The 15,108-nt window shown below is 33.9% G+C and overlaps 1 protein-coding gene across 4 annotated transcripts in view; it reads right to left on the bottom strand.

Moving 5' to 3' along the window:
- The window catches only part of NPEPPS (aminopeptidase puromycin sensitive), a 119,622-nt gene that overhangs the window by 57,734 nt on the left and 46,780 nt on the right, over positions 1-15,108 (bottom strand). For all 4 annotated transcript variants that reach the window (XM_072646216.1, XM_072646215.1, XM_072646214.1 and 1 more), the window contains one exon: positions 12,904-12,988. In XM_072646216.1, the coding sequence (XP_072502317.1) occupies positions 12,904-12,961 (58 nt within the window). In that variant the 5' untranslated portion in view covers positions 12,962-12,988. The remainder of the gene's footprint in view (positions 1-12,903; positions 12,989-15,108) is intronic.

Genomic DNA, 15,108 nt, shown 5'->3' on the forward strand with positions numbered 1-15,108 from the left:
AGAAAGAAACATTTTGAGTATTGTGGAAATACAATCAGGATAACACAAGATCTAGTAGCTTCTACATTAAGAGATCAAAGGGCTTGGAATAGGATATTCCAGAAATCAAAGGAACTGGGATTAAAACCAAGAATCACTTACCCAGAAAAACTAAGTATAATACTTCAGGGGAAAAAAATGGTCATTCAATGATACAGAGGACTTGCAAGTATTCTTGATGAAAAGAGCAGAACTGAAGAGAAAATCTGACTTTCAAACACAAGAATCAAGAGAAGTATGAAAAGATAAATCAGAGAGAGAAAACATAAAGGACTTTCTAAAGCTGAACTGTGTACATTCCTACATGGAAAGATAATATTTGTAACTCTTGAGACTTTTCTCAGTATTTGGGTAGGTCAAGGGATCACACACACACACACTACAGGTTGAGTTGAATCAGAAGAGATGATGTCCATAAAAAAAAAATACAAATTAAGGGTTGAGGGAGGAAAATATACTGGGAGGAGAAAGGAAGAAATGGAATGGGGCAGGTTATAACTCATAAAAGAGATAAGAAAAATCTTGTTCAATGGAGGAGAAAAGGGAGGAGGTGAGGGGAAAAGTGAAGCTTACTCTCTTCACATATGGCTTAAGGGGGAAATAACATGCTCACTTAATTTGGTATGAAAATCTATCTTACACTACAGGAAAGTAGGGGGGGAGGGGATAAGTGGGGTAAGGGTCATGACAGAAGGGAGGGCAAATGGGAGAAGGGAGTAACTAGAAGAAAACACTTTTGGGAAGGGACAAGGTCAAATGAGAGAATTAAAAAAGGGGGGGGGGACACGGTAGGATGGAAGGTAATACCGTACGCAACATGACTATTATGGAAGTCTTTAGCAAAACAACACATATACAGCTTGTATTGAATTGCCTGCTTTCTCAGTGGGCATGGTAAGGGAGGGAGGGAGGGAGAGAAGTTGGAATTCAAAGTATTAGAAACAAATGTTGAGAATTATTATTGCATATAACTGGGAGATAAGAAACACAGGTAATGGGGTATAGAAATTTATCTTGCCCTACAAGAAAAGAGAGAAGATGGGGATAAGGGAAGGGTAAGGTGTGATAGAAGGGAGGGTACATGGAGGGAAGGGGTAATCAGAATACAAGATATTATGGGGTGGGGGGAAGGGAGAGATGGGGAGAAAAATTGGAATTCAAAATTTTGTGGAAATGAATGTTGAAACCTAAAAATAAATAAATAAATACCAAAAAAACCCAACAACAACAACAAAACCTATCTGAAGTGCCGCCTTTCCTGAAATCCTCAACTACTAGCACCCTCCCACACAAATGAGCTAATATTTATTTATATTTATTCTGTACATACTTATACAGGTCCTTGCCATCTTCTCCATTAGATGCAAACTCCTTTTGAGTAGGGATTATTTCATTTATTATATTTGTAACCTTAGAGTGTCATACAGTGCCTGGTACACAGCAGGCCTTTAATAAATACTTGTTGAGTGACTGATTGGGGCATTAAAGGAATGAAAAGAACAAGATCCAGAATGGTGTAGGTCAGCTGATCTAAATGTCTGTAATTCTGAAATGGAAATGAATAGGGTGAACATCTACTTCAGGTAGTAACATCACTATTAAATTGCTTAGAAAAATACATCTCTAAATCTAAGCTTAAAAAATGCTTTATATACTAAGAGTCCTGAACAAGGCACCAATAGGACGGAAGGAATCCCTCATGATTCATGACTGTTTGATGATAATGATAACCATGACTAGCATATATGTATGCATGTATGTATGTATATATATATATATCTGATACATATCATAGATAAGAAAATTTTAAAGTGATACATACATATATTTTCAAATCACTTTCTATACAATCAAGGTAACAATGCACTTCTAAAGTTTGCATATCTCATATGATTCCCACAACAATACTGTGAGATAGGTGCTATTATTACTGCTACTTTAGAGATGAAGCAATTGAAGCTGAGAAACATGAAGTGGGTTGCCCAGGGCCACACAGCTATTAGTATCTGAAGCGGGATTTATATAAGTAATACAGATTAGAAAATGGTAAAATACATAAAGATCCAAGACAGCAGCCTAAGAGATTCAAAGAGAGAAGGATCACTTCTAGCTGGAAGAAAAGGTAGAAGATTACAGCATGAAGAAAAAAATGGCACTTAAATTGGACTTTCAGTATGAAAGATACCAAGATCAGATGGTGAACACTCCATAGCATAGAGAAGTTAAAGAGAATAACAAGAAAGCCTTTGATGCAGTAATTATCTATGCAACCTCATAGGGTTATAGTGTATGTAGTAAAGTACTCTATAAACCTTGAGTATGAAATAAATACTTATTATTAGATAGGGAAAATAGTGTGTGTCAATGTATACAGGCAGGGAAAGACAGTCTAAAATCAATCAGAAGTATTCCAGTTTGGCTAAAGCACAAAGTGGGCCAAGAGAAATGGATAAATTATTTAACCTCATAAGCCTCAGTAATTTTATTAGTAAAATGAGGGTTTAGACTAGATTTCTAAGATCCTTTCTGGTTTTAAAATCCTATTTAAGATTTTAGAAAAAATAATGAAGTATTTCATGGCACTACTGAAAAAAATTAGTTTCTTTACCTACATTGATGGAACCTATTTTTCTCTCCCAAAATTTATGTAATTTGAAAGCAATCTATGAATATTTTCTTAGTACTTAAACCACTTTATAAAGTCTTAACAATGGGTATCCCAAAAGTGAGGTAAAGTATCAGGTGTGGTGTGACTATGTTATTATACATTAAAACCACACTGTAATGTATAAGGGTCACTAGAATAGATGTATGGGGAGACTAAGTCTTTAATGAATTTCACTTGCTATTTTATTTCTAAAGCTCTTCCTGAAGGAATTAAGATACCTATCTCTTTTAACCAAATTCAATAAAAGCAATCACTAGTAAAAGAAATGTAAATTAATAGAACTGAGATTTTACCTCATACCCAGCAAATTTGCAAAAATAATTTTAAAAGTCAACTCCAGACAGGCTGTAAGGACAGATACACTAATACACTATTGGTAGAACTGTAAAATGATCTACCTCTTTTAGAAACTGAGCCTATTCCTCAATGAAATCAAAAAAGAGAGGTAAAGAACACATAAACAGGAGGAAGAAATTACCTTTCAGATTAATGGATTAAACAACGGATAGAATGGATCACAGGTAGATAAAAATAGTTAATTTTGATTACATAAAATTAAGTGATCTAAAGATAGAAGAGAAATAGTTAACTTGAGGGAGATTATTTTACAGTAAACTTTTCTGATAAAGGTCTTGATTCAATATAACTGATTCACACTTATAAGAATAAGAGATATTCTTCATAAATTGTCAAAATAAAACCAAGCAATTCTCAAAGAAAAAAATCCAAAATAATAAATTATCCAAATCACTATTAAAGAAATACAAATTAAAGCAACTCTGAGGTTCTGTCTCATACCCATTAATTAGATTGGCCAAGATGACAAAAAAGAAAAACGACAAATGTTGCACAGGCTGAGCAAAATAGACAAATCGATGAACTCTTGATGTAGTTGTGAACTGGTACAACCATACTGGAAAGCAATTTGGATCTCTCCACTTAAAAGCCACTAAATTGTGCTTACCCTTTGCCTCAGTGACATCATAACTAGGCTGATTCTCCAAATATGAAAATTAAAGTAAAGGATAAATATGTACAAAAATATTTACAGCAGTTTCTCTTGTAGTGACAAAAATAAGGAGATATCTCTCAAATGGGGAATGACTGACAAATAACGTTATACGAATGTTATGGAAAACTACTGTGCTGTGAAGATATGACTAAGGGAAAGGTTTCAGAGAAACCTGGTAAGACTTGTATAAACTGAACAGACTAAAAAAAAAACCTAGGAGATAATTTATTCAGTAACAACTACACTGCAAAGACAAAAAACTTTGAAAGTCTGAGCAACGGAAATGATCAAGCACAATTTCAAAAGACCAATGATAAACAATGCTGACCATAACTTATGACAGAGAGGTAAGGGATGAAAGATGCAAAATGAGACATATTTTTGGACATAGTTCATGTAGGAATTTATTTTGCTTCACTATACATATTATATTCCTGTCCCCTCCAACAGAAGAGAAAGAAAAAATATTTTTTCTTAACTGAAAATATTAATTTTTTTCAAGTCTCATATATGAAAATAGTGTGGCAGCAAAAACTAGAAACAAATGGGTGAATGTAGTAATACTATGTATGACATGGTAGAATATTATTGCACTATATGAAAAGAATATAAGGAATTCAGAGAAACTTGGGGAAAACTAAGAACTATTACAGAACAAAGTTATATTGGAGAAAAATATGACAATAATAATGAGATATGTCAGAATTCAAATTAATATATTGACCAATTTTTACTGTATAGGACTCATGATGAAGTTAGTCTGTTTACATTTTAGATATGGTCAGTGGGGGGTGAGGAGTAGGGTGAGAAGAAGAGATGAGTATTTCAGAAAAAAGGGGAAAATACCTACCACATCCCACAAACAAAAATCAATGAAACCAAATTACTATTTTCCAAACAACAGGAGAAGAGCATTCAATTAATTTTTCAAAAATCTAATTTCTATGTGAAATATACAACTCAAAATGTCTTCAACTTCTCTGTTTCATTCAAGTTATGTTTGCTTGCTTGCACACTTAGAAAACTATGTATTCCAGGCCAGAAACCTATTTAGAGCCATTTAAAACTGGTGCTGATACATTTTTAAAGAAGGTAATCAGTAACACATATCCAGTTACCTACAATTTGCTCTAAAACAAAACTAATAAAAAAGGCCCATTACACCACCTGTGGTCAGGGGCTAAAAACTTTACTACGATGGCTTTAAAAGACAAAGAAAGGCATTAAAAGCTTAAAGTTTCTTCTTGTTTATTGAGGTTGGAGTTTTATTCTAGTTATCTTAGATCAAAGCTAAATGGTGTGCTTATTTGCAAATTAATATACCTTCGCATTGGATCTATAGTGTATTTTATAAGGAACCTAGAAATCCAAAAAAACCAGGAATTAGAAACTTAAATTATTTTCTCAGCTGAGACTGAATAAATCAACTCAGCTTTCTCATCCACATGAACCTGACCTCTGAATTGTCATTAATAACAATGAAAAGTCACATCTATATAATACTAAATATCGGGCATTATGTTGCACAACAATATTATATTATACTGGAACAGCTCACTGGCACAGTGGATGGAGCGCCAAGCTTGGAGTCAGGAAGATTCATCTTTCTGAGTTCAGATCCAGCCTCAGATATACTTCCTAATTGTGTGACCCTGGGCAAGTCACTTAACCCTGTTTGCTAAAGTTCTCCATCTGCAAAATGAGGTGGAGAAGGACATGGCACACCACTCTAGCATTTGTGCCAAGAAAATTCCAAATGGAGCTATATAGTGTCACATACAACCAAAACAAATGAACAACAATAAGCAGCTTTACAAAGTACTTTACACATTCAACTTATTTAAACCTCATCACCAACAGAAAACTCAGAGTCAGAAAAGTTAAGTGACTTGCCCATGGTTACACAGCTTATATAATTAAATTAGCAGAACCAGGACAAGAATTTAGATTTTTTTTTTACTGCAAACCCAACTGTACTTTCCACAATTTCATGCTCCTTCATAACTCACTAGTTTTGCCTAAGTTAAAATACAGCTAATTTCTTCATCTTCAAGAATCAACAGCACAATTAAAGAGCTATTTAAAAAAAACAAACATAAACATACTCTCTGATTTGGTCAAAATGCCTTCCCATCATTACATTAGACTTTAGGCTCCTTATAGGTGGCAATTTATAAGGATTAACTTTTACATAAAAAGCACTTACCATATAGCATCATCCATATATAGTGTAAATGTTTTCTGACTTTACAAATTATTTCCTGGCTAAGAGCATGGTTAAGCTCACACATCCCTCAAAATGCCAAGATCACAAAAGAAACACTACCTTGGGGCTCAATAAAAAAAATTTAGGAAAATCAAAGTAGAACTTCAAGTTGTTGGATTGAGCAATGGTTTATAAAATACTGCTCAGGCACTGAGAATTTACACTACTTCTTGATCAATTATTTGAGGAAACATCAATAAATTTTTAGATAAGTCAAGTTTTAAAATTCCTATTAAATAAGACTGAATCATAATGTAATCATAATAAGATTGAAACATAACAATAATAACACTTGCAAAGTAATACCAATTGCCTTTCTAGCAATCCCCTTCATTGAAAAAGTATGACTGAAATGTCAAACAGCCAGGAAATTATGGGAGAAAAAAATCCATCGTTCACCCCCCCAACCCAAATTAAATCACTGCAGAATTTATAACTTCCAAAATGTCCAAAAACCTAGGGACTTTCCAGATCGGGCTGAACAGCCTCATGATGATGGCACAATTTTGCCAGGGTATTAATACTGGTAAAGTTTGGCAATATCTAGCATGAACCACTTGTTAACACGTTAAGGATGTAAATTTGGTCTAAGTAACTGCAAGTAGAAACGTATACAACTGAAGCAAAGTCACCATTTGAAATGGTCTCATTTTCATCTTTTTCCCCAAATTGGGCAATAACTGTTAACATTCCCATTATATCTGCCACAAAACCTATTAAGTATTACCTTAAATCAGATCCCTGCACTTCTGAAGTACAGTATGTTCATTCTTCTAATACTAACACAGAATCAACTCCAAAAACTTTTACACAGGGCACCACAAGATATTCTACAAGATTTCACAAAGTAAATGTGTATGTCACTGGAATAGTTTCTAAATTAATAAATGGTTAATAGTCACCAAATTTTGTATGTGTGTTTGTTTTTTAAATCACTTTAGTTGCTCTTTAAACTGTTCTCGCAGTTAAAAACTTTAATGTAACCCTCAGATTACCACAACATTGACTAGATCATTTATTATTAATATCTGGTTCAAGGGAAGTAATTTCTTTAACAACTAGAGTTAAATGAAATCTGCAAACCACCACCCTTCTTTCTCCTATTCCTGAGTTTGTTCTGATCCACTGTCAATAGAACAATAGTAGGACTGAGTCAAGTAACTGTCTATTTGGTTTCACATCATAGTTCAATCAACAAGTTTTGATTAAGGGCCTATATGCCAGGCACTGCTCTCAAAGGGCTTACAATCTATTGAAGGAAACAATGCATACACACCAAAGTAAATACAAATTTCCCACAAGGTAAATCTAAAATTATATGAATGCAAAGGAAGGACACCCCAGCTGTGATATTAGTGTCACAGAGGAGATAATGCTTGGTTTGAGCTTTGTAGGAAGCCCTTAGAGGCATGAAATGTAGTGTGTGCATTCCAGCAGTGGGGAACAGTTTGTGCAAAGACATGGAGGCAGGTGATAGAATACTATGTAAGAGGGCAAGCAGGCCATTTTAGCTGGAGAGGAGAGCACATGAAGGCACATAATGTATAATAAATAACCCTGTTCCAGGTAGGCCAGAGGCAGATTATAAAAGGTTTTAAAAGTCAAATGTTTTAAATGTATTTTATCCTAGAGGCTTAAATTTAAATATTTAATATAGTGCTTTAGTGGACAATCTGTTCAGAAAACAATTAAGCGTAGGGAAGAAAAGGTAAAAAAATACACGTACCACACATACCTTGCCCTCAGTACTTACAATCTAATAGGAAAGACATGTACAAACAACCATGATAGAAAATACTGAGAAGATAGCTATCATAATGTTATCAATTTTATATCTGACCCAGAGCCAATAGACAACCCTTCATGTAAGCCTGAGATGAGCTTCGAACAAGGTGAGGAACTTCACTGAGGAATAATGGTATACATTCTAGTGATGGGGAAAGGTACAGTACAGAGACGACAACGGGGAAGATGACAACAGGGAGATGAAATAGGTCCAAAAAACAATAGACTACAGATTCCTGAACACCAGGATAAGGATAAGGCACTTTTTTACTTGCAACCAAAATTTTTAAGATTATTTGCAGCTTGAATAAATGCAAGGACTATGTCATCCCACTGTACTTCAAATATAACTAAATCACAAAACACTTCAGATTTTTAAAAAAGAAAGGGATTTCTTGATATCACTATCATGTTCATCTTTAAAACAAAGAAAACATAAACTATAAAAAAATATAAAAATAAAATATATAAAACTCTGGACACAATTATATTTACATTTTTGAGTTAAAAAGTCTAATCACTTTTGAGGGCAAAGATTCATGTATCACCTTAAAAAAAATTTTTTTGGGGGTATCCTGAGCATTTAACACTGATTTGGAAGAGATATATACTTAATAAAGTGCATCAGATGCCAGAAGCAGGGTGAAACGCAGATCTTCTTGGCTTCAAGGTCCGCTCAGCATGCCACTTCTCATATGCAGTAAAGCACAGTAGAACCAGAAAAAAAGACCACATGTTTAGAATGACCAGAGAAGAGGAAAGTGGAGTGAATGGACAAATCTAGAATTTTTATCAGATTTGAGGGAATGACTGAAAAATATCAATATTCTGTACACTGAAATTAATTTAAATATATATTCCCATTTCTTTTAAAGCTTAACTCAGTTACCACCACCCTATAACTGAGGCCTCTCCTGATCCTAGTTTCTAGTGCCATCTGCCACCACTCCAAAATTTGTTTTATGTTTATTTTGCATGTTTTTGAAAAATTTTTGTGCATGTGTTTATGGTGACCTACAGACAGTAAGCTGCCTAAGGGCAAAGACGTAATTAGTTTTCTGAATGAACTGTCTACTAAATATTTAAATTCAAGCCTCTAGGATAAAATGCAGATACTCTTTGGCATTTAAAGCTTTTTACATAGATAACATTGCTATATCTCCAAACCCTACTCCAGTGTCTGACACAGAATGGGCACTTCTATAAATGTTTGCTCACTGGTGTACAAGTTACTAAGAAAGTTGACTACACTGATACTCAAAAGTTAAATAAAACATTTAATTTAAAATGCAACCTTAATGTAAAAAATGACTGGGGATGTTAAACTTATAAAATTGGATCCTCTGAAAATTAGTTAAAAATTAGAAATATATTTGGTTCCTCGATTGAATCAAGCACATTCAGTGGTTTTTGCCCAACTAATCCTCCTATTCAGAATAACGCAACATAAAATGGACTTCATGCTATGTGTGCCTTTCCTGCAAATGCACACATTTAGGAATCCTGAGTAAACGCGAGTAAAAGTCCATTCCGTCCTAGTGCCAATGAGCAAAAGCTATCAAATAACAGTTTATGCTATGTTTTGAGAGCACTATACCATAGTTAGTGTTCATGAGTCATGCCACTGACAAGGATCTTTATTTTGATATCCTTTACACTATTTATATAGTTTCTTACTATTATATCATACAGCTATGCAATATTCACAGAATTAGCCACAAACCTTGCCTATCACTAAAATTCTTTGGCATAACAAGGCTCAGAATTGGAACTATCCTTGGATTCCTTCCACTTTTTAGGTAGTTTTCCAAAGTGCCTTACAAAATTCCGATTCTCCTAAGGTTATTTTTTGCCAATATCTTGTTTTCAAAAGATATACTAAAGCTAAAAACTAATCTTGTTCATATTTATCGATTCTATACTAATACAGTATTCTGGCCACATGTTACACATTACACACATTACAAGCCATCGCCTATCTCCAGAATTCTATCATTTCTCTAATGACGTGGTCTTCTTTGGCAACGAAGGACGAACACAACCCCGCGAGCAAAGCCAAACAACTGGGACTTTGTCTGATGTAAAGAAGATGGGTCAAGCAGTCTCTGGGGCAAATTTAAGTTTCATTTTGAAATCCCTGCCTATCTGGCAGTATTCCAAACTTTCACATTTTCTCTTTCTCTGTCCCTCCCTTCTCTATCTCATAAACACACTTTCAAAAATAAATCTGTTAAAATGCATATCCCATGTGATTTCACTGCCTGTAAAATCTATGTATCCGAACTCTGAATGAAAATGTTCTTATACAAATAATTTTACAAACAAAATTCTCATAATGTAAACAGAAGAAAAAATAGTACAGACTGAAGCGATTATTTTCTAGGTTATGTCCAAGCCATCTATTAAGGATAAATTAAAAGGCTCTTTACCTGTCAGGACCTGAGTTCAGGCACTCAAGAGTTTCGTATTTCTCTTGCGGGAGGTGATGACAATACTAATCCCTGCACTGTGTAGGGAGGTGCATTCCTTGCACTGGTTTAAGTGCTAGTGATTTCACCAACCCTTGAAGTGCAGAACAGTAAAAAAACAGTTTTCAGCCGTTTTTCTTACTGATTTGTTATTTTAAAATATTACAAAGTAAGATTTCAAATGTTTTTAAAATAAACTATTTCTATTTAAGGACAAGTGACTTAGCTTGAAGCAACACAGGCCAAGAAGTCTTCCTGGATTACTACAGCAGTCCTTTTTCCATTAATGAAACTTAATAATGAAAGTTAAATATATGGTAATGGTTTCATGCCTTCAAATTATCATCATTTTTGTCTTAATGCACCAAAAGTTAGTCCTTCCTACAGCAAATGAATTAGCTTTTCTGAGAAGTTAAAATTTGTTGTGAGAAGCTATTTTAGATGGTACAAGACTGTTGTTTCTCCCATTTCCCACAATATTTTCATTAATATCTAGCACTTGAAATCTAGTATTAGGATCTTGGGAATCAAATTTAGCAAGTTCTACTACCAGTTTATGGAGAAATATCAAATGAGCATGACTACCACTACTCAAGGGCAAGTACATACTGAGTTACCTGGAAACTGTGATTACTAATAAAATAGCAAGTTATATACTCTGGGTGTAGTTACAAAATAATAATGTTAATAATACTGTAAATAAAGTAAAAAATCACTCTGAATTGTTCAAATTTCTCCATAAATACTTTAAAATAAGAAGCTAGTATAACCTGCTAGCACCAAGTATTTCAAAGTTTGAGTTGAGCGAACAGGCCCTAAAATCTAGGTTGAGGGGGGTCTCCCTCCCCCCTTAAAGCATTGATTATTAATAGCTGTAGGGGACTGGGGCCAGGAAATAAACCTTTGCCTCGTTTGGAGGGAAGAGGGAACTTGAAATTTTCTAAGACCATTTAATGCCTTGTCTGTATTTTTCTCACAGCCTTCTTTACTTCCTTACAAGTTTTCATTTCTCTCCACCCCCTTAATACACCCACTACTTCTTCCGTGGACTAGAGATCATTATCAAGTTGGGCACCAACTTTGAATGTATGCACATTCAAAACTTAAAGGCCCTCTGACTTCTTTCCAGACATTTTCAGAACAATTTTCAAAGAACAACAGACTAGATAAAAATCAAACACAAGCTAACCACCATGCCAGCCAGAGGAGTATTCACTAGTACTGTTTTACTTTTCCTCCATATCCACCACCTAAGATTGGGAACCACTTAAAATTTCTTTGGCATCCCTCCAATTAATTCAAGTGTACTTTCAGTCCACAGCAAAGAAGAAAGCTTGACTTGCTATGGCTGGCTAAGATGCTTCTCATTTTTCTTCACAGTTAGAAAAATTAGATAATCACTCTTTGATTTAACAAGCCATTCCAAACAAACCTGGAAGTTATTCAAATCCATTTAAAGGATCTGCTTCCTCTAAACCTAAAACCACAGCAGTTTGATCCCATTTGTAATCAAATTTAACACAAGTGCTTCATGGTGTTAATATGAACATCTGCCATTTACATTTTGCTTCTTTCCCATGGGCCCAAGAATTTTTAAAATAATCATCAAATAGATCCTCTTGGGTTGTACTTAAACACTTCCTTGAGCAGGCTGAGATGGAAGAGAGTAAAAAATATTACTCCAAATACTCAGTTAAAAACTCAAATCTCTAATTCTTATGGCATATCCAATAGTCTCTTATTAGGAGTAGCAAAGACGCTGATAACTAAGAAGGAATGCCATGGGAGGTAGCAAGTTACAACTTTACTTTTAAAGTCACAGGATCTAGGTGAGATCCTTGCTTTTCTACTTACTATCTATGTGACCTTGGGCAAGTCACTTAACCTGTCTGGTCGGTTTCAGTTGTAAAAGAATAAGCTTGACCTCCCAGGTTTCTTCCTGTTCTAAATATATAATCCTAAATTAGAAGTCAAAAGTAATTTTGCTAGAATTGTCAAGTAATTCTATAAGTTTATGCCAATCATGATTTTTACATGGCAATTTGTGTAGGATTAAAATTTCAACCATCAACTAGCTTGTTAAAACAATCCATCTCCTAATTGCATGATTTAATAAGACCTCTTCTGATCATTTAAAAGATGCCAATATGTAAGTTTCATACACAATGGATTATATTTCCTTTAAATATACTCCTCCTCTATTTAAAGTACCTTTTAACCATTTCCATTTCACCATGGAAACTTTCTTCGCTCCTTTGTTCAATAAGATTCAAGGGTAAAACTAAGAAAACTACATATGAACTAGAACCAAGTTAATAAACTCCTACACTGTATATTCTATATTCAGAGCCCTTCAGGACTTTTAAGCTTAACAGGACTAGTATTACAACAGTTTCAATTATGCATTTGCAAAAACTGCAATCCAAGTTCTTATGATTTATTTACCCAGGGCCACAAAAGAATTCAATGAAAGAAGTAGGTTTAGAATGCTTTCATTTCCATCATCCTATATTGTATTTATTATTCTCAGATCAGAGCATGGCATTAAAATGTCTAACATTCTACATCTAAGGAATTCTTATACAAAGACATTTACTTTCTAAAACAACACACATGTTATAGCATTATCTTTGTTTAACAAGCCAGAGCAGAAAATGGTTCTTACCTTCATCTCCTTCTGGTGCATAGGAAGCTGTAATAATGTCAATGTCAGCACAATTCATCACAATTTGATTGGTGGCCTGCCTTACCTAGGAAACAAGAATCAACAATGTCATGAATCCTCTTGATATTTCTACAAGATGTTTGCTCATTCATTTTAACTCTATGCCATTGTTAATATTTGTTTATGCCAAAACTTCACTTAAAAGTGGACTGTGATATTAAGAGATCAGAAATGGAAATAGAATATATAAGTACATTAGCATAAATCATTAAAATATGTCAAAATTATGACACCTATATTAAAGAAATTTCTAGAATTTGTATATCCTCCAAATGAGTCAAGTAAATAAAGCACTCCTCCCCAAAATTCTGGTTATATACAAATTTATTTTGAAGTACTAAATGAATACAATATTCATTTTAATGAGATGACTCAAACACCTGAACAGCAGAAAACAGTGATGCAAATGTCCTAAATGAAATTGCAACACATCAGAACATCAAGTAACGATTTCTAAACAATGAAAATTGATCACTTTGATCACTAATTATGTGAGAAATTTACATCTAATAGCATACCTCAAACTTATATAAAGATTTAAAGTTTGCAAAGCATTTTATGTACCACATTACCTCATTTGAAACTCATAACAACCCTGTGACACAGGTACTATTGTAAGTCCCTCACCCCTGTTTAATAGATGAGAAAATTAAGCCTTCAGAAATTTTAAATTACCTGCCTAGTATTACATAGCTAGTGAATATCTAAGTAGAATTTGAATCCAGTTCTTCCTCATTCCAAGGCCAGAACTCTACCTACTACTCCATGATGTCTTTGGTAGGGAGACAATTATACCACTAAAAACTAGAAGACAAAATTGTTACATTTTAAAATAGTGATTAATTCTTAGTCAATAATGGCCTTAATCGAATCATTAAAAGTATGGTGTTAAATCTTAACAGATTTTAAAAATCTTCCCCAAGTTTTCTTTTTTCAGTACTAAGGCATTACTCAGCATGCAACATTTTAAAAACATTTGTTCCCACAATTTACTTCAGAAAAATACCCTCAAATAGCATTAAATCAATTATATCACAAATGGCTATTTAATCGACAATATTTGGACTAAGAAGTCTCACTATTCATAAATTACCAACTATTGTACAAGATTGTTACTTTGGAGTAAAGAACAACACATAAATGAAGCAGTGACTATCAGGGTGGGGCCTTGAGGAAACGGGTTCCCCACCCCTGGAGACCATTCCCCAAACAGGCTAAGCATATAGTGATCTTTTGTTGAGTTTGAAGTTTATACTGATATAACAATTACAGTAACTCAGTTACATGTTTTTCTCCTTATCTAGGCAACCACATTTTCATTCTGTCAACATCTAGTGTAGACTTAATGGTAGCCAAGCAGTTAATCTACCAGCTTCAAAATAGTACTTACTCTTAAAATGGCTATGTCAAATTACATTCAGTATCTTACCACTGTTACAATTGTGGAGTAAAGTATGGGCATATCTGAGAAGTTGATAATCTACAACTTCTAGTTGGATATAAATTTCTAATATATTTAGGGAAAACCACCTGTTCACACTAGCAAATTAAAGTGTTTGTTGAGCAATTACTATTTTTTTTTTGAGAGCATTTGTCAGTTCTAGAAAGGGTGGAAAGGAAGTCAACAAAAACCTAGAGTTCAAAATTCCTCATCTCTGTGAAGTCCAATATTAGAAGCTCATTAATCTTTAAGAGCTCAGAAGATGTTACAGCAAACACTAATGGATTCCAACCATAAAGACGCTGTTTTGAGCATTACTAAACATTTTATATTACTTATATAAGATTAGAAAACAATATGCTATATTGAAGTACTTTTAATCTTAGTAGATACTACTCATAGAAGCTATTAAAAAAAATGTTAACAGGCACAGATTAACCTTGGGTAGGAAATACTTGGATGTTCTTAAAACACATTAAAGAAATAAGCAGATTAAAACAAATGATTTCAAAAGAAAAATATTCATTGAACCCATAAAATGGATACTGTAAAATGGTATACACATGGTTCTAAGACGCATCAAGGATGATTACAAAGCTATGCAAAACCAACCTACTCCAAGCTGGTACTTTTCAAATACCAGCACTGATTTGATATGATCTGAGATCAATGATTTCCTTCAGCAGCAAGGTCATATTAACTGT

This window comes from Notamacropus eugenii, chromosome 2 (genome assembly GCF_028372415.1).
Source record: "Notamacropus eugenii isolate mMacEug1 chromosome 2, mMacEug1.pri_v2, whole genome shotgun sequence".
NCBI classification, from domain to species: Eukaryota; Metazoa; Chordata; class Mammalia; order Diprotodontia; family Macropodidae; genus Notamacropus; species Notamacropus eugenii.